We start from the raw sequence: 20,837 nt of genomic DNA on the forward strand, positions 1-20,837 counted from the left end.
GGGGGATAATATTGATTCTTTTCTGAATATATATATGTCAGGAATAAAAATAGAAACTTTGACTTACAGTTAAAGAAATCTTTCTGCTCAAGTGTTGCTCCTTTGTGACACAAAAATTGAAACAATATTTTAATAGAAATATTGGCTACAAAATGCAATTTTAAGAGAATCTGCACAATACAATTCCAAATTCATTCAATCAACAGTATTTGGCTATATAGATGGGAAGGCATTACCTTAGGCCTCTCAATAATTTACTGATAACTCTTGTGTCAGATGTTAGCAGAGGACCGAGTCAGATGCTATCTTTTTACATAGATAGATAGATATGGATTTAGATATAGATATATAAAACTTGTTGTTTAATATATTTAGTTCTTAGTTCTTTGAAAAAATGAGGTAATTTCTCTTTATTGGGAATTATATTGTTCATTTTGCCATATCTGCTACTTTTTCACTTCCTTTGCATATTGTCAAAACATCTCTGTATGTACTATCTACAGAAATGCTTGCACAGAGTTTATATTTTTAGTTGGTTGCAATTTAGATGGTTCTTAGTTGAGAAGGTTTTTGTTAGAAGTGAGATGTTATGAAATAGAATTTAACACTTCCTGTCTACTAAAATCCCAATTAAAAGTCATGAGTAATACTGATAGCATACTTATACCTCTAAATTGTATTTTATAAGACCCTGTATTTACAGGGTCAAATATTGGAATAGCACCTGCAAAGTACTTTTAACACTATAAATATCTGTCTAAAGAAAGAGGCAGAGGCTTCAGGAACACATTTCACTCATTTGCTTCATTTTTAATTAAAAAAAAAACCCACTGAATTGTCATTATTGAATTTCAATGAAGTTTAAGATGCTTTGAGATCATTGAGTGTAAGCAGTCCCGACATCTTTACAAATCAGAAATTAATAATTACAAAACATTACAGTTTCTACACCATAGAAAGACGCTTATGGGAAAGAGTGAAAAAAGTATTCATAATGGATCACTCAACCCACTGAATTTTTTATCTGACCCTTAACTAGCATAATCAACATCTTACAGTTCAATAATGCTATCTTTAGATTTTTCATTACAGTCCTGAAGTCAATGCTCTTAAAAATCTTTCAACTTTCAACCGTAAGTGTGACTTTTTCTGGTCACATTTTTACAGTTAGTGGGATTGAGTATAATATTAATGTTTCTAGGATCCCTAAAAGCTTTGGTAATAATGTGGGGACGTTTTGATACCAAAACTAAGCCGCTAATGCAACCTTATGCCACTAAACAGTTTTATTTAAAGCAACCACATGCAACTATATGAACAGTAATTAACAACTACTGAACAGTTTTGCTCTTGTCTTGTAATTCTTTGATAATTTTTGGTATTTTATATGTATTGGAAATTGTGGGACACAAATCAGTTGGAAAAGAAGAAACTCACGCACTCTCCACCTCTTTGAACTCTCTTAAATTCAAAAGTAAATTTAATATACAGAATGTGGTGGACTGAGGATAGACTTACAATAAAAAGCCTGAGTACTTGTATTTATTGGACTTAAGGACCATAACACAACTGCCACTCATTTAAGGAAACCATCTATGGGCTGTTTTGACCATTTGATATGGACATAAGTTATGAACTAAGTTCCTTGAGGGCAAAACAAACAAAGAAAAAAGATTGTTCCATTTGTGCAAGTGGTGCCAAGAATATCACATCATCTCTCTCATATATCACACATGGGTCACACTGCTAAAGGATAAACTGTTATGTGACCTCTTAGGTAATAACCACTATACCATAAAATAAAAGTGTGATGCAGGCATTAGAATGTGACAGGAATAGAAAACGTTTCAAATATCTGCCCAAATGAGATTTAGAGAATTAAGCTGATTTCAGTTACCTATTTCATATTGTGAAGCGTCTAGAATAATTGAATTGGAGCAAATAGCCAGATAAAAGTTTTTGAACAGTTATCCAGTAGTTTTCATAATTTCCATCACAAATTCAAAAAAGAATTACTAGTTTACATTTTCAATTGCTAACTAATACAAAGAAATGCTTTGCCAACAGAGCCTTTGCTTATCAAGATGAACGTGGGCCCTGATGGAGGAGAGACTAAGATTATAAAAAGCTTTGGATATATATTTGACAAAGAAACTAAAATAGAATAGAATCTAATACTTTGTTCTGTCACAATCTATATGAAAATAGCTTGTGTGCAAGCTCAAATAAATAGCATAAAAAAGACTAATAAATTAAAACTTGCTGAACATATTTCTTCAAAAGATTCTTGATAGAAAAGGGAGAACATCAAAAGTAAATGCTAATTTTAAGGCATTTAATTCAGATAAGGGAAGTATGGAGAAGTTCTGAAATTCAAGTATTATTTTCATATTCTAGGAGAGTACAGGAAAAAAAAAATCTTTTCTATCCTATCCAATCTTCCTGGAAGAAATTCCAGCAGCAGCCTGTAAGGTAAATGGAGTGTGGAAACCCAATTCACAAATTGCAGGCTTGGGAAAGAATAACACTGCTTAGAAAATGAAAGTCGATCAAGATTGGAAACATTTCACCTGTTTTCATTTAAATCTTCAATCTTTTTTCCTGCTGGTTTAGGAAACAGAATACAACATAATGGGGCAGTAGGGAGTATGAATTCTAAATATTTCGAAATGGCCACATTGACATGCTTGATGCAATTTTCTGTGACTAAAAGAAAACTAGGCATTTGGGTAATCTCCCAGTTAAAACATGGTTCACGAAACTTAAAACAGTTATTTTCGCCCAGGTGTCTTATCCCCCTATTATGTAAGATTTACTTTAATCAATTAAGACAGAAGCTTTAAAAAACTATCACAGAAGTTAAAAACAGAAAATTAACTGAAATATTGCTAGACTAGTCCCCTGCTTTCAATTAAATGTGTACCTACCACATTTCAGAGAGCTAAGGATTTACCGCAATAATAAGAATCTGAAAAAAAAGTTACTTGTTACTTTCCCTTCTCATCCAATTCATAACAAAATGCTCCATGCTCATAAACACTTTTCCAAGGTGTCCAAGCTATATCTTTCATGTAGATTCCAAACTGCCTTATAAATAGCTTGTGACAAGTCAACTAATTCTGACAAGTCAACAAAACTGAAGGAGAGAGTCATACTGCTTTAAATTTAAGTTCAAAGGAGTTATTAATTAAAGATATCCAGCATTTCTAAAAGGAACAATTAGCTCCCTACTACCAATTTTTAAAAATCTTTCTCTTAGAAGTGTGATATAAAATTTAAACACTTAAAACCTGAGAAATTTTGATATGTCAATTTTGTAGTCACTAAACTACTGGATTTATGCCCTACTGATATGTAAGATACCTGTAGAATATAACCTCATGAGATTTTCAAAAAGATTATGCTTTCAATATTTCACCTAGACACGTGACTACCACCAATGAACATATATACTAGATATTAGCTCCTGTACATTTAATCTTCATACCAATCATATGAGTTATAAGAATTTCCATTTTAAAAATCACCGTTATCATCCCCATTTTACAGATAAGAAACATGGTAGTAGCGCAAATACTTGAACCCAGGCTTTCAAATTCAAAAACTTCTCTCTTTCCCTGTACAAGGGCTTACAGGTGATTTTTCGGAAGAATGATGGGCTGAATTGTACTATCTATACTCCGTTACCAGACATGGTTACATATTTATGACAAAGCTAATCTGAATTAGGTGTTAGTCTGAGACTATAGGGAATGGCCTGAGAACCTAGGCAAGTAACAGGATTGAAAATTCCCAAACTACTTTTGTTTAAATGTTGGAAATATTAAATCTACAATAAGATACGCTATGATTTTGAGCATTGAAAACCACAAGTGATCTACCACTATGGTTTCACCTCTGTCTTTTTCTCTGCATATGCCTCTGCCTATGACCTGCTGCTGTCCATACTAGTGGCCCTCTTTAGGGCAGTGATTCTTAAGGTGAAGAAAGAAATATCCTCCCTTCCATCAAGGGACCCACCATAAGGGGTAGAAGTTCACATGAAACTTCCCTGAGTGACTTTGAGAGATTTTCCCCCTCCCTCTGGGAGTTATGTTCCCCCATTACCAACATTTAAAATCCTTGTTATATATAGCAAAATAATAAATCACAACATTTACTGGGTAATTTATCGGAGCAAGGCACTATTCTATGGACTCAACAAATCCTCACAACTAATTTATAAACTATACTAAGATTTCTGTTTTATACATGGAGAAAGTAAGGTTCAGATAATTGAAGGAACTTACCCAAGGTTACACATCTAAACATGATAGAGCCTCGCTTTGAATCTAGAAAATCAGATTCCAAAGACAGCACACTTATCACTACATTATATTGCCTCTCATTAGTTGGCTGGAATAATTATAAGAAAGTCATTGAATCAAACGTGGAAACACTCTTCAAAACGATATTACAGTGACTCAACTAAAGTCTCAAACAGGAAAATTATTTCATAAATATAGGAACAACCTAAAATGGATCTTGGTTTATAAAACTGAACTTTGGGCCTGAGGCACTCTCTTTGTCTTTCTTTCTCTTTCTCTCTCTTTTGCTGATTTTTTCCATAATTTAAACCTTGTTCTAAATAACTGTATTAACTAGTCTGAATTGATCCCAAGTGCCAAAGTGCCACTGTTGTATAATCATTTACTTCTACAGCATCCTTTCTAAAAAGAATTTAATTAAATAACTTGTTAATAAGAGATTTCACTTATTTGATAGTTCTAAAAAATTTTAAAGGTGAAATATCATATAAATGAAAAAATATGACTAAGTTTAATGACACAGATGAGCCTCGTAATTATAATATTTAGCAAAAGAGACCAGATACAAAGAATACATATGTATGATTCAATGTATATAAAGTTCAAAAACAGGCAAACTGGCGTTAGCATTCAGGACAATGGTTGCCCTTGGAATGGGGCACAAGAGTATTTCCATCTCTGGTACTATTCTAGCTCTTGATCTGGCTGATGATTACATAAATGTTTCATTTAGAAAGTCACTGAGTTTTATACCTATATTTGGGTACTTCTACACTATGTATGTTAAATTTGAATAAAAAATTTACATCAAAAAGGAATACTTCATCCCAAGCTGTCATTCTGCTGTTTGTAATTTAGCACTACTTTCTCTCTTCCAAAAGATACAATTAATTTGTTTTATACAGAAAACAAACAGGGGGCGCGTGGGTGGCTCAGTCAGTTCAGCGTCTGCCTTCTGCTCAGATCATGGTCTCAGCCCTGAATTGGGCTTCATCCTCAGAGGGGAGTTTGCTTGAGATTCTCTCTCCCTCCTCCTCTTCCTCTACCCCTCCCCCACTTGTGCTCTTTCTGTCTTAAATAAGTAAATAAGATCTTTTTTTAAAAAAGAAAGCAAACAATCTTTCTACATAACATTGTAAAATTACTCTTTTCCTAAATATATTTTAAAAGTCATACTTATTGAGATATAGATTATAGACAGTAAAATTCATCCTTTTTTAATGTACTGAACTTTATTTGACAAGTACATACATTAGTGTACCCATCATCACTGTCAAGATATAGAACAATTCCATCATTCCCCCAAATTCCCTCACATACCTGGCAACACTGCCGCTGGCAACACTGCCCAATTTCTTATTCCTATAGTTTTGCCTTTTCCAGAATGCCATACAAATGGAATCATATTGTTTGTATTCTTTCAATTCTAGTTTCTTTCACTTAGCATAATGCATTTGAGATCCATCCATGTTTTGCAAATGTCATTAGTTTCTTTCTTTCTATTCCTGAATAGCATTATAATGTATGGATATATCACAATTGAAGAACATTTGAGTAATTTCCAGATTTGGTGATTTTGAATAAAGCCACTATAAACATTCATGCATAGGTTTTTGTATGAATCCGAGTTATAGATTTTGTTCTTTAAATTCCAACTTGTACTTTTACGTGCACAAAGTATTTTCTATAGTGCCTTTAGTCTCTGGTAATTCTGATGCCCAGAGACTATACCAACCAGCTCAAAATAACATAAAATCAGAAAATGAATCAAATTAAACAAGAAACATCTTACAAAAACAGATCAACTTTAAAAATATTTCTTTTTGCAATAATCTACAAAATTAATAAAAATATTCTATTAAAGTTCTAGATTAATAAATCAAAATCCTGTTTAAATTGTACAAAGTTAAAATTCAATGACACTACTAATTTGGATTCTAAAATTATAATGAATAAAGAAAGAGGAGATAAGGAATGTGGCTTGAAAAGTAGTGTTATATGCCTGTTTTATAACTCCCTAATTTAACATATCATAAATTTCACCCAACTGGTTAGTATTTTTTATCCATGATAATTTGGAAAGGATTTGAGTGACAAAATGGAAACATGGTAGATGTTACCTAGCATGTTGTGGTAAAGTGGAATGGCCCGTCCAAGGATAATAAATGCAGTCATGACTAGTGGGACCGCTACACCTGCAGGCAATTACAGAACAGAAAACATCATTCTCCATTCACAGTGGCATGCACACACATGCACCAGTGCTCACACAAGGAGCCTTGGAGGAAGAACATGGGAAGCAAGCACACCAAGTACCTATCCATCAGGCCGATGCAGTCTTCAATACTTGAGCCTATGCACCTGCAGAAGATCCAAATTTAAAAAATACAAGGAAAGAAAAATTAGTCATTTTTTTTAAGACTCAGTAAGATAAACATGATTGTTTCAAATTCTTAATAATAGTTTTTAGACAATTTTGGAACACTCTGAAATTAAAGCCAGTGAGAAGATGATTGCTTGATGGATACAGAGAAATAAGTTGTAAATACCACCCTCGTGGAATGCAAAGAAACCTGTCCACAGTAACGGAAATTGTACCCTGTTTCTGTGGATAACTTCCAAACCCATATAACTCACTTCTAATACTTTCAATTCATTTGCATCATTCATGAGTATATGTCCTGCTGAATAACTTGATATTTCAAAGGCTATAATTGGTTTCATGTATACTCTTTCTTCTAAGAGGACTTAAGCTTAAGTAAAAACTAAAATCAATAAAAAAAGAAACGAGCTATTCAATATAAAATAATAACCTGATGTTAATACTCATTAAAGATTGATTATGGCAGAAAATGAGTTAACATGCTTTAATGCTATTCTTAGGGATACTTTACATAATCACATTATTTCATTCCTTGGCTGTGACTGTTTTTAAAACATACTTATCTGTAAACATGAATTCATTTAAAAAGCAAATTAACTGGTTTCACCATACTGCAGTTTATCTTGACACTCTTTTTTAAAAGAGCAGTGCCATAACAGGCAAACAGAAATAGGTTTTTAAACTGCCATCATATTTAACTGAAACAATAACAAATAAATACTCTCCAAGGAAATGAACACACTGAGAACCAGGTAAGTAAAGAATTCACTGAGATCAACATTTAAGTGGAATCATATAAGTACACAAAATCCTGACATACAGTCCCTAGAATTGCATTTTGAAGTATCATGGAAATGCTGCTTTTCCCATCTTCCAATGTACTTATATTGTATTTCGTTCTCTCCTTTCTCATCAAGTACATTTAGCTCCAGTGCATTATCAAGATTCCCTCTACATCTATGATTTATAGAACTGTCTAATTCTGCTGATCACAATTTTTCCCAAACTCTAATTTCTAAAACTGAAAAAGAAACTGAAGTTAAAATCACCATATAATGAAGTAATAAGGTGCTTGTGTATAAGGCCAGACTTCCCACTATATCTTTAGATAACTCTCAACATTGGTGAACTAATATAACTATGTATAATGATAATTAAGTCACTGTTTCCTTGTTTCACCAATATCTGTTATAATATTACTGCTAGGTAGAAAGATGTTTTCTTTTTGAGGATTGGTTTTGAACAGGCCAGAAAAAATTTAATATACAGAAATATGGAGAATACATCATGAAAAAAGTCTTTTAAAAAAGCAAATAAGAAATAAAAGATAAAAATATATAGTACATAGCATTGAATTGGTGTTATAATCCATAACCAAAACCATTTCTTAAAATGGGAAAAGTAACTACTAAAAATGTTTCCAAATTGTCTTATACTGTTTTCTTTTTATTTTATTCTGAAGAACTTAATTTTTTCTAGGTTCTGATTATGTCTTCTTCAAAACGCTTTTTTATGCAGTATTGCCATTTTGTAAAATTAATAGTTTACTTCTTATTTCCAAGTAGAAATAAATTGAAAAGCTATGATTAGTTTGCAATTTGTGTCTTTATAAAAACCTTTGAAAGATAAAAATTTTTGAAAGTGAAATTCAACTTGAGGGGAAAGTATGAATAATGAAAGTTCTTTATTCATCCACTAAAAAAAACTGTTTGCATGCCTACTAAGTGTTGCTACTCTTCTAGGTGCTGGAGGGGGAAAAAAAGATGAATTAGACACTTTTCCTACTCTTAATGAGCTCACAATTTAATGAAGGAGATGCATAACCAGATGTATATTGTATAATGTGATAAATATAATAAGAGCCATGAAAGAGGGGCTTAGGAGAGCATAGCAGAGGGCCGCTTGGTTTCAGAAATTCATGGTAATCCTCATGGAGAAGACAGGAAGCTGAAGTTCAGGGTGCTGAGAACCAAGTTTGGAGTAGCAGTGATTTCTAAGGGGTAAGGAACAGCAGGAATAAAAGCACAGACCTGAGGAAATGTAGAGTGTACATAATACTGAATAGTCAGGGAACAAAACATGAGGTGAAAGGGAAAGGGAAAAAAAGCGAGATCATTAGACAGGAGCCAGAATTTGAAGGCTATTTGCTCAGGGGCAGGGCAAACTTAATGGAGAATTGCTGCAGGGTTTTTAAGAAGTAATGGATTTGCTACATTTGTGTTTTACATGGACCTTTGTCCTGTAAAGGCTAGTCAGGTGGGATCCAGGTAGATTACTCTGGCACAGAGACTGTGTTAGTCTATGTAAGATATGAAAAAGGATTAAACCTGGGAAATGGCAACTAGGATAGAGGCAGGGGGCCGGATTCAAGAAATACCTTGAAAAGTATGGAGGGAAAAAGAGAGGCTGATGGCTAATTTGATGACAGAAGAGGAAGGGTCAGAGGAATTAAATGTGACTCAAATGTTCATCTATGAGAACAGTAGTACCATCAGTGAGAGAATGCAGAGGAGGGACACCCTTCCTTGTGTGTGTGTTGGAGGAGGAAGGGTTGATACCTTCAGTTTTATGGATCTATAGTATGTCTCTAGTGTGGTTGTCCTACATTTGGGTAAGAAATGTTCCTCGCCAGCTGGAAAGAGGGGCCTGTGTTGGTGGGGCATGAATGTACCAGTATAATGTGCAATTTTGAAACAGCATACGGGCGAAAGTTGAAATTGTAAGTGGATAAGATAGCTGAAGAAGGATCTATAATGTGAGAAAAGCACAGCCTGAGACTGAAACCCAAGGAACTCCAATAACCACTAAATGACCTAAGATGAGCTCCTATGTTAGAAGCATGAGAAAATATAATTGGGTAAAATCAAGTAATTGCAACATCATGGGAGCCAAATCAAGAGAGACCTTCAGGAAATGGGGTAATTGTTAATGTCAAATGCAAAGAGTTGTCTCATCAAATAAGAACTACTGAGAGCATTTTAGTTGTCATTGTTGAGGTCACCAGAATTTCGGTTGCTGTGAGTCGAGAAGCAAATTGGACATACGAAAATAGAGGCAAGGGGAAAGGGAGGTGAGTAGTGAGGGGCAGGATGTGGGGTCAGGAAAATTTGTTGAGTGGATTGTGTAGGATATTTGAGATTTAAACATATTTACAAGCTGAAGATGAAAGAAAAAATGGAAGACAAAGAAGGGTATGACTGAAGCAGACCCATCTTTTCTAAATACAAGTCACTGTATATTTAAAGATGTGTACTCTCTTTAAACTCTTTGGACTTTATTTAAGCAACTAAGTAGCACATGCAATTTATATTGAATCAGCAAGATCACAGAATAATGGAAACATTAAACTTTTGAAGAGTCAAAATCCTAAATATGAGATCAAAAAAGGATAAGGAATAATGCAACTCTCTACAAAATTAGTGATACAAAGTAAAAACTTTACAGGAAGATCAGAAACTATAACATGTCAATATAAAAATATCTGGAATTCTGAACACCGAGATGCATTGAACATTTGCCACTACTTACTGACTTATAAGTGCTTCGATGTACCCATATATCTAACATAGTTGAGATATTTTAACAAAATCTCCTTCAAATTTTGAAATGAAAATGGGGGAATATTTTAAAATTTCAATTAAAAGGGTATAGACAATAATTTCACAAGCAACTCTTCTTTCCTTCTATCAGTGAAAAAATTTTAACTATATAAATTAAAAAATATAAAAAGGGTTGAGAAGAAAGATTAAGGCATATAGGGAACTTAATAATATGAAACCATGATTCTAATTTTAACAAAAATATTCAATGAAAAATTTTAAAGATGCCTTATGAAAAATAAATAGCCCAGTCCAAAACCAAAATTAAATTGGTATTTATCATGGACTCAAAAATGTTAGTGTAGAAACCATAGTAACTGCCCTTATAGCAATTTAATTACCTACTAAATTTAGTTCACAGGTCCTTTTTAAAAACTTCTGTCTTGCTAATTTCAAATGTGAAGATCATTCCTAAGTTTTAAATGCTTGCTCATCATTTCAAAATATGGAGAAGGGTCTCCAATGGAGAGAGATGAATTCTAAGAATGAAAACTCACTGAACCACGACTCACTAGCGGTCAAGAGCTATGTCCTAATCATTTCTGAACTTAGCTATCATTATATCTGATGCAAAGTTGAAGAATGAATGAAATGAGAAAAGGCTGCCAAAATAAAAGTCCGCTAGTCAAGGCAAGAAGAGACAATGTTAACTGACGCCCCCCTCCCCGCAAACACCACCCCCGCAAAATTAGACTCTCCTGATAGGTAGTAAATGCATAACCCATTTTAAAAGTATCTAAAGAACTTATTAGAGCCAATATATTTAATGTACTTTCAGAGTAATAAAAGTGCTTTTAAGGTATTACACACATAATTTTATTTTCAGAAAATCATTGAACAGTATTCAAAGTAAGAACTTTCCTTCTAAAAAAAAAATGTGACTTGAGAGACTATTTCCATTAACTTGGTTCTTGAATTATCTAGCTGACATAATATCGACATATAAAAGAAAATCTGTTTTCCAAAGTGGGGTTGGCATGGTGAGCTCACACTCACCCATAGGTCAATTAGTACATGTGTTTAGGAGTAAAAATAGTCATTTGTTTCATCATCTCCATTGTCCCTGTGATCTTTCTAGGTAAAGATCCTATCTCTACATGCAATTTGAAGAGTAGGGACTAACTGCACAGCGCACCTCATTGCTTCACTAAAGGATCTCAAGGCACAGTGGGGCACAGCAGTAATGTAGAGTGGGATTCCGGAATTCAGGAATTCTGGGTTTAGGACCACAAAACTTTCATAAAGTGAGTGAACTTGGACAATATGGAGGATATTAGGAAAAGGATGCAGGAGGCTAAATGAAAACAAGTACAAAAATCCTTCAGGACTAAATCAGTCTTCCCAGAATTCATTTAACTTGGAAGATGCCAGGGAATACAACATTCAAATTCTGTCTCACCGTCATTCTGCAACAGTGGATTTAGAGACATTTTTCTATTTACTTGGAAGTTCCTACATCATCTGGTCAGATTTGTTCCCTTTATACCTTCATCCTCCCTTTTTATCTGACATCTGGCTTTTGTTGCTGTGGTAAATTGATCTCTTCATTGTCCCTACTTCTACTTTCCCCCACTCTATATATGTTCTTTTATTACACAATCATGATTTAAAAGGGCTGAGAGGAAGACACACCAGCCACACACCCAGACTATGGCTCTGTGTTCTCACTTTCATTTCCCTAATGGCTTCCTTGTAATTAGATTTGCAAAAATAGCAAAAGGTCTCATTTTGAATGGCAACAGCTGTTGACATCAACATTATATTGAATAATTTACTGGTTTAATTTTAGCTGCAAAACAATAAAACCCTCCTGTGGATGATTATTTTAGCAGGCAAAATTTTCTCTTTCTGTTGCTGACTCTTCTGCTCCAGGGGTACCAGTTGTTTCTTCATGAAATACTCTTAACCCAAGTGCGCCAAAAACTCGCAAGGGGAGAAGTTTATTCCTTCTAGTTTCCTTGAAGCAAAGTGTCTATGTGACTATTTCAGTATCCTCAGTCAATGTGCTTATGTGTAAACCAATGAGTTGGCATTAGCTCTTCCAAGCTGCATTTGAATTTGAATGGCAGAATATTACTTTACCTTTTGAGGATCTGCCACTTCACAGAGTGACTTAAGCTGATTTCTTGACCTGCAGGAAATTGTAGCAGCATCTGCAAATTGATGTCCTCTTGGCAGAAAATGATGTTGCTTGCTTAACTTCTTCAATATCCCCTAGCAGCTAGCTCTTAATCTGGCAGAAAATCTCTTTATGGAATCTCATACTTTCCTGCCAGATATAAAGTACCCGAGATGATTCTCAACAAGTGTCTGTCTCTGTACGTGGGTGTGTGCACATGTGTGTAGGCACTCATAAGGGAGAAGAGGATTTATGGACAGAAGGAGGATAGAGTATGTTAAATTGTTCTCAAGTCTGAAATTAGTCACCTTCTGGAGGAAAGAAAAAGAAAAGCCCTTACTAAAATAGATTTGCTATCTTTTACAAAAATTAGGTGTTGGGATTTCTTAGATGAATGACATTCCTCAGTTCAGCACTTTTTCTTCTTTCTGTAATGTCTTTGTCTTTCAGCTGTTATCACTATCAAAACTAATCTAATTATTATTCATTTTATAATGCATCCTTTTGAAACAATAGAAAACTATGTATCCATCTTTGAGTTGTTCTATACTGGTCAAAGAAATTCTAGGTGATAGGTTAACCTGCCATAAAATTACTTTCACAAAATGCATTTGTGATTTTATTGATACACATATCACTAAATTCTCCCCCTCCACCTTTTTTTTTTCCTGTCAACATTATTTTGCTTATATTTTGTTGAAGGAGTAATTCAAAGCAGCATTTAGCAAAGAGGGCTATCCTCACCTTCAGCTGCTTGGACGAACAAAGAAACATAAACAGTGAACTTCTGTTAAAGATTTATTAAGCACAAATCTCAAAAGTCTGATGACTATCTTGTCTTTTCTAAGATATCTTCAATATCAAGTAAAATTTGGAAGAATTTCTACGCTCCATACAAAGTGTACCTGCCACCAGCTTCAAAAAGGTGTCAATAGAATACTTTTAGGTAAATGTTTAACAGAAATATTTGAGAGGGTATACATTTGACTGAATAAACCATTTTCTTAGAAAGTATTCTTCTTCAAACCAACATGTTAATATAAAGATGAATAGAGTTTTATATGAGAATAGCATATATTTAGTAGACTGTGTCAAGGGTAAAGATACTTGTGTGATGGAGTCCTTGGCCAGCAAGGATGCTTACCCTTGGGTGCAGTTTGGATGGCATGGGTGGCACTCCCGATCCTGATCAGCATACTTGAAAATGAAACTGTTTGCCCCCTGTAGGCCATCTGGACATTTTTCCACACAGTTCGGACCATCTTTAAAATGGGAGCACTTTGTGCAGTTGTCAGGTCCCTGAAGTGTGAAAAAGAAAACACAAAGGAGAAAGAAAAATGGATGCTGTTTCCTCTGGTATTTGTGTGGTTTCATTCCTGAGACTTCATGGAGTGGCCAGTCTTCCCCTAGGGAATTGGAGAGCATTTTCAAAACTACAAATGGGGATGCCACTATTGCAGCTTTTCAATGTAAAAGTGAGATGTAAACTCTCCTTTGGTTGTCTATGATTACTTGAACAACAAATTTTAAAATTTACTATGGTTGAATTATTAGGAATTGGTCAGTTTAGGCAAATCAAATTTAATTTCTAGATTACTCTCCATCTCAAATCAGCTTGTGATAATGCTAAAACTCACATGTCTATTAATAGGGATTTTAGTAAATCACAGTTCAATACTGACAGCACAATAAAGACACATTCCGGTGAAGAAATATCAAAAGCCCACAATAATAAAGTAGATGCATGCCAAATAAAATTATATGGAGAAACTTATCCAGTAATAAAGATGATAAAAATATGAGCATAATAAATTTAAATAGAAATAACTCACTTTGTATATTTATGTTTATAATATACAATCATTTTCTAATATGTAGAATGTTAATAAACAATAATAATATACAAATATGTTTAAATGTCATTTAATATTGTCATATTGTCTTAGGTTCCTCTTTTCTTTGACTACTTTCTGGAACTTCTTTCCCTGACCTATTTCTCCCCAAAAGCTGTATGTCCACATTGTTCAACAATTATGACAGTTCACATTAAACACAATTTAGATAAATGAGATATAGTAAGTATAGAGGGAGATAATTAACTTTATTTGGTCTATAATTATAAATTGTGAATTTGGGAGTCAACAACAAGCAAACATTAGGCAGAGCCATGTATTAGGCAGGGAGCATCCATCACTAGAGTGCATTACTTCTCTCTACAAATGTTAATCTACAAATGTTAATCCAAAAGCAGTAAGACATTGTAAGTTGGTGATATAAGACATCAGGCAATCAATAAATACAATATTTTAAAATTTAAAGATTGAGGTTGCTAATGAAGAAGAGTGGCATAAAGAAAAAAATTAGGAGGAGATTTCAGGAAATTCTGGGACTGGTGAGGTTCAATCAAGTACCTGTCTATTTCACTATTTTGATGTGAGGCTTAGAGCTAAAAGAAAATTATCCTATGAAACCTAATCCCCATTCAACCTGAAGAGTTTGCTATTGGCAACTTCTTATTTCCTACCAAAAAAGAATACTTCACATGCTTCCAATTTTAACACCTGCTCATGGGTACTTAGGCACGTAATGCCATCTATTATACAAAATCATTTACTGTGCAAGTATGCTCAGTGGCATGACTTATTGTACAAGACAAGAGACATGCTGACGTCTTCTTGCAGAACACAAGAATAAAAACTAACTATGAGTAAATTAGGCAGTTACACTCAAAATTAGAAATTGGGAATTATTTTTCTACAAAATTTTTTTAAAGATTTTTTTTTAAATTTATTTTTCTGACAGAGATAGAGACAGCCAGCGAGAGAGGGAACACAGGCAGGGGGAGTGGGAGAGGAAGAAGCAGGCTCCCAGCGGAGGAGCCTGATGTGGGGCTGGATCCCAGAACACTGGGATCACGCCCTGAGCCGAAGGCAGACACTTAACGACTGCGCCACCCAGGCGCCCCTCTACAAAATTCTTCTGATGTAAAATAATATCCAGGTAAAATCAGAAGACACAAAATATTATGAAACTAAAATTAAAATCATATTTAATGTTTAAGTATACTTCAAAAAGATTTTTTGTATGTTTCCTTGTTTTTAAGCATCTCTTTCCTAATTGACTGTATTATCATGATACAAAACCTACTGTTCTAAGTTGACATAACTAAAAAACATCCTGACAAATCTCAAAAGAAATGAAATGTACCGATTCTCCAACTCATTTCCATAATAATTTAAATTTAAATTAAGATTTAAAGAAATACGTGTGTCTAATGCTTACTCTTCTATCATTATATTCCCAAAGATTTTAAGAACCTAAGTTCAGTGAATGAACTGATAAATGCAATGATAAAAAACAGAGGTGAAGGCAATATTGTTCCTTATCTCTGATTTTAAGCTACCCTTGGACTCAATTGTATACCCAGAAAGCTAAAGGATAAGCTACATTGTGATAGAAATATTACATTTTTATTTCCTCAGTGACAATTGATGATTTTCTCTGGTAACTCCTGTGAGAGACAATGCTACTATTCACCAGTATCCAGTTCTCTTCCACTTCTGGCCACATGGAAGACTGAAATTCTCCTCCCACCAAAAGCAAGGTATGTCTTGTTTTAGACAATGAAATTAAGTAGAAGCGGTTTAGGAGACTGCCAGGGCTAAAGTCTCCAGCCTTCTCTCTCCCTGCTGCCATGATGCAGGGATCCTATGCAGATGTGGGGACGCTATAAAGGTAAAGCATCTCGGAACATAGACCAGCACAGGGAGGAGGGCTGATCTGCAGTGCATTTTACATGAAAAAATTTAAACATGTTCCTATAAACTACTGTAATATGGGGGTTATTTGTTATGGCAGCACAACCTTTGTTGTTAACTTGACTTTAACCACTATTTCAGCTTCTATTATTCTCTTCCTCGATCTCTTCTTTTGCATGCTGCCTCTTCGGCTTATATTTTGATCACCTAAAATTCTAATTTCCCTTACTTCCTTTTCTTCTCACATGCCCTTCCTTATCTTTCTCGATAGAAACACACAAGAGTAGAGAAAGTAAGAGAGGATAAAGTTGTAAAATAAAAATAAAATAAAATAAAATAATAAAATAAAAAGACCAAGTACAGACACACAAGGATATAAAATCAGGGGCTTACTTTATTTCAAAGCTAGTCCTCTCAAGATTATCCTGGATTTCTGTCACATTTAAATAGTATAATATCATCCCATTTTACATGTAGCTGTTATATTCCCAGAAAACATGTTATTATTTGCAGAATTGTTGCCTATGGGGTTTGGGGGGGAGGGGAAGTGAAATGAATAGAGTATAAAATTTGGAGTCACTTCTATAGTTGAGTCCCAGCTCCACATCGTATAGATTGTTGACTTTTGGTGTAACTTTCTAGTTATTATAGGTTCAGTTTCTTTATATTTTAAATGGAAAAAGTGATATGATGCTTCAGATGTAACAGTGTTTGACAAAGATACATGTGTATCAATTATTATTAGGGAAATATGGACAGCTCAAGAAAGTGTGATTCCAACAGAATAAATCGCAAGACCAGGTGTGGGAATTCCAACCAACTTTATGACTTTTCCTCTGTCTCATTGCAATGTCAGCCTCACGGAGAAGTTTCCAGAACTTCTTGGGTATCTCAAATGATAGATGCCTGTTATATGGCACACAAAAGTACTTCTGTCTCTAGTTGTGATAATCAATATGTGAACCCAGATACAGGCAAAATCCTAATATAAATTGTAAAAGCTGAGAGCAAGCAACCTTCTAGTGAAAGCAGTTTGAGATCGGTCCTGCCAGTTTCTCAGACACCATAATCTAAAATTGTGTTCTTACCTGCTTAGCATTTCAAGGTTTAGTGATCTAGTGATCAAACAGGTTTTCTTGATTCTGTGTTCTGATCTTCCACAAATGAGTGATTCAGGTTTACTAAACCTTTCCTACTTCTGACTTAGTGCCTTTCCTAATCTCTAGACATATTAATTGACAATGTTAACCCTGGGTGATAATTCAAAGTAGACTGTTGGCCCAAGAATGCTGTCATTAAAAAATCAAAATGTGTTCATTAAATACCTGTTTTCACTCTTTCTTAGTTAGAAAATAATTTTTAAAATTGAAAAAAAAAACATTAACTTTAGGGTTTTTAATGTGTAATTTATAAACTGTCTCAATCTTTTGAGTAGCAAAAGAATGAACAAATACACTGTGAAAACATACAAAGTAAAATAAATTAATAAATTAGTTATTTACCAGCATCATTTATAGCATAGGAGGCAGCATGAGGAATAGAAAAAGCACAGGACTGGTTTTGCAGTCTGCCTTGTTATTGTAATTACACATTTTCAAAGTCTCAGTCTCTCTGAAAGATATATTGTTTTCTAGTCTTTGACTTTTGGTACCTAAATATGTTAATGTTTAAAGATGTCTTATATAGATGACTTGACTTGCTTTAACACAGCCCATTTCAGAATTTTACTTCCCTGTTTTTCATGTCATTCTTTCCAGCATCCACATTTCTCACGCTACATATTAATTGTATTTTCCATTAATTCCTTTGTGGGGACAGAAATAGCCAAATATGCCCTTTGCATACTTACTTGAAGATCATTTACATATTAAATTGTCTTTTAGACTTTGGTTCTTCAGGCCAAATCACACCACTTCTTTTTCTCAGAGGTCTGATTATCCAAGCTTACTCATACTTGTGGTAGTCCTCTTTTAGGTTTTAGTTTATAAGTGTTTGCCTTCTCCCTTCTGTGTTTCACAATGTCTTTCACAATGCCATAATAGTTAAATAATTAAACACAAATATGCATGTGTTATAGTTTACATCAGATGCACCATGAATTTTTATATTTGCATATCTTTGCATGTTTCTTCTTTCCAGATTCTTCTTCAAAGCATTGCTAGCTTAAACATCACTTCTCTACAGACTTCCTTGATGCCCTACTTTCTATCCCAAAGACAGATTAATTTATCTCTCATTTGTGTTCCTGTAACAATTGATACATATTTTTATTTTATCAATTATTTTGGTTCAATCTAATTACTTATATAGCCCTCTTTTATTTTCAACACTGCAATTTTCAAGGGCATATCCATATCCACTTTTTAAATACATTATCTAGGATATAAATACTTAAGAAATTGAATTTGTAAATATTTCACCTCTATGACTAAACTGTAAGCCTCTTGAGGGAGGAATATCAAGCATGATTCCCCCTAGCATGCTACAAACACCTGTTGAATGAATGAATAAATGATAAAGCAATGACATAACAAACATTCACACATGAAGCTAAATAAGCCAACACAACCACAGATGTCTTCAAGCTTACCGGTCCATGGCAGGTGAGGATGCCATCTTCCATCTTCTCACACTGGGGGTCACACTCCACACAGATGGAGCCATTCTCAAACTCTCGAAATTCACTGTGAAAACATCAGCGGCATGAGGTGGTATAAGCAAACAAGCTGTCAAGTTAACAAATGAAGTAACATCTGCTAAAAGTCCTATTGGCAGAGTAAATTCTAGAGTCTGTTTCTCTATGTGCCAGGAGCATCAGAATCATTTCCCTGTACATTAAGGAATAAGTTCTCCATTAGGAGAAAAGATAAACTTCAGCCAGATGGCTCTCCTTGCCCTCCACTGGGTTCAACGATAGACTCATTCAGGAAAACTCTCTCTTGTGAGAGATATTCTAGCAGTCTCAAAAAAAAAAGAAAAAAAAAGAAAAAAGAAAAAAAAGAAAGAAAGAAAAGAAAAAAAAGTATGACTCTTCTGATGACACAACAGAATCATTTTTACCTTTTTTAAAGTAAAGCTGTGCCTGTTTGTCTCTATATAAAATTTTACTCTTGGCTGAGCTTTATTTTTTAAACTCTGAAAGAACTATTGTATTTTTCTTGTTGCTAAGTTACATGATATTCCCCATCCCTGTCCTTCGAATCCCAAGACTCTTCAATTTATTTTTGGTGAAACTTCAAAAAATGCTTTGATTTCTTTTCTTCTTTTAAAATAACTGCCTTAGAGAATTAGAGAAAATATCTTTTTATGGAAGATTCTATATTCTTAGATTATTGATTTAATATCACAACATCTTTTTCAGTTTAAGATCTTTTTGAAGTAATTCTATATGGTGTAAAATAAAAAAAACAGTTAAATGGTAACATTCTAAAACTTTCTAGTTGAAATCTTAGATAATGGTTATCCCTTCCCACAACCTTACATTTTGTGGCTATCTGAATATTAAATGTTTTCAATAGTAAGTTTTCTAATCAATATCTTCCATAAAATTTTCATTTCAATAATTGGGTACCATTCACGTACAACATGTTTAAATACCCCATTCCTAGTAACGTATGAGAGGATGAGGCAATGGGTAAAGACAATTTAGAATGTCAGTTATAAGTCATTAACAAAACTTGACTAAATATTTATAGCTTCTGTTTTATTTTGTGTCCACATATCATGAGCTATCATTCCAAACTAAAAGTATTGCCAATATGGCAATTATGGATTAATTAGGTGAAAAATTTAAATTTATTTTTCCCTAGAGTGAAGTGTTCACTTATTTTCATAGTGAATTATCCCATTTGGTTATTATAAAGCCTTAAAAACGATAGAAATCCAAAAAATGGGGTATTTTTATGTTGGTTAAATTAAAATTACACATACTTTAAGGCAAGATAATTAAGTTTGGGTTTTCAAAATAAATAGCATAAATTGATGGTTTAGTCAGGTATCAATGCACATATTTAGTTACATGGATTTTGCATTTTTAAAGAGAGGTGTTGGCTTGCCATGGATTAAGCTTCTTACAAAATTTCTTGAGTTTAAAAACTCAATTACATAGAAACAGATTTTCTTTTGCATGTTTTATCAACATGAATTATATACAGAACTTGACAGAGTAAATTCTCAGAATAAAAAGGTCAAAATGACCTGGTATGGGGGAAGAGGGGATGGTAGGTCAATTGTGAAGAGAACCAAAATATCATCTGTATAATGAAATTATAAAACAGTTACAGCAAAACCTGCAATCATCAGCAAATTCCTTTTTTTTTTTTTTTTTTTTTTTTTGAGTATAGTTTCTTGGGTTGCCACAGGGTTATGTTACTGAATGAAAGTCATAATTTTTGTGGTACGAAAATTTTCCTCTTCTTGAAAACCCATTCCCCACACACAAAGTCGAGGAAGAAAGTGAATGTGTCATAAAAAGTCATGGAAATACAACCTAGCTGCCTTTTCTTCTATAGACTAGACTTCTATTTGTATGGCTTTGGGCTCCCTTCCTTTCCGCTCTCAGAACTCATCCTTCTTATAATTTTTTTTTACTTCTGTTCTTCATTGTCACTCTCCCCATCATTGCTTTTTCTTCCCTGTTTCCTATTGATTATACTATGACTTTGCCAGAGA

The 20,837-nt window shown here is 33.9% G+C and overlaps 1 protein-coding gene across 2 annotated transcripts in view; it reads right to left on the minus strand.

Annotated features, from left to right (window-relative positions):
* Positions 1-20,837, minus strand: part of ERBB4 (erb-b2 receptor tyrosine kinase 4) — a 1,083,293-nt gene that overhangs the window by 234,036 nt on the left and 828,420 nt on the right. For both annotated transcript variants that reach the window (XM_045806650.2, XM_045806649.2), the window contains exons 14-16: positions 18,757-18,850; positions 13,553-13,707; positions 6,428-6,502 (exon numbers count right to left, since the gene is read on the minus strand). In XM_045806650.2, coding sequence (XP_045662606.1) covers positions 6,428-6,502; positions 13,553-13,707; positions 18,757-18,850 — 324 coding nt within the window. The remainder of the gene's footprint in view (positions 1-6,427; positions 6,503-13,552; positions 13,708-18,756; positions 18,851-20,837) is intronic.

The sequence above is a fragment of the Ursus americanus genome, chromosome 1, assembly GCF_024610735.1.
Source record: "Ursus americanus isolate L20-20 chromosome 1, mUrsAme1.1.p, whole genome shotgun sequence".
NCBI classification, from domain to species: Eukaryota; Metazoa; Chordata; class Mammalia; order Carnivora; family Ursidae; genus Ursus; species Ursus americanus.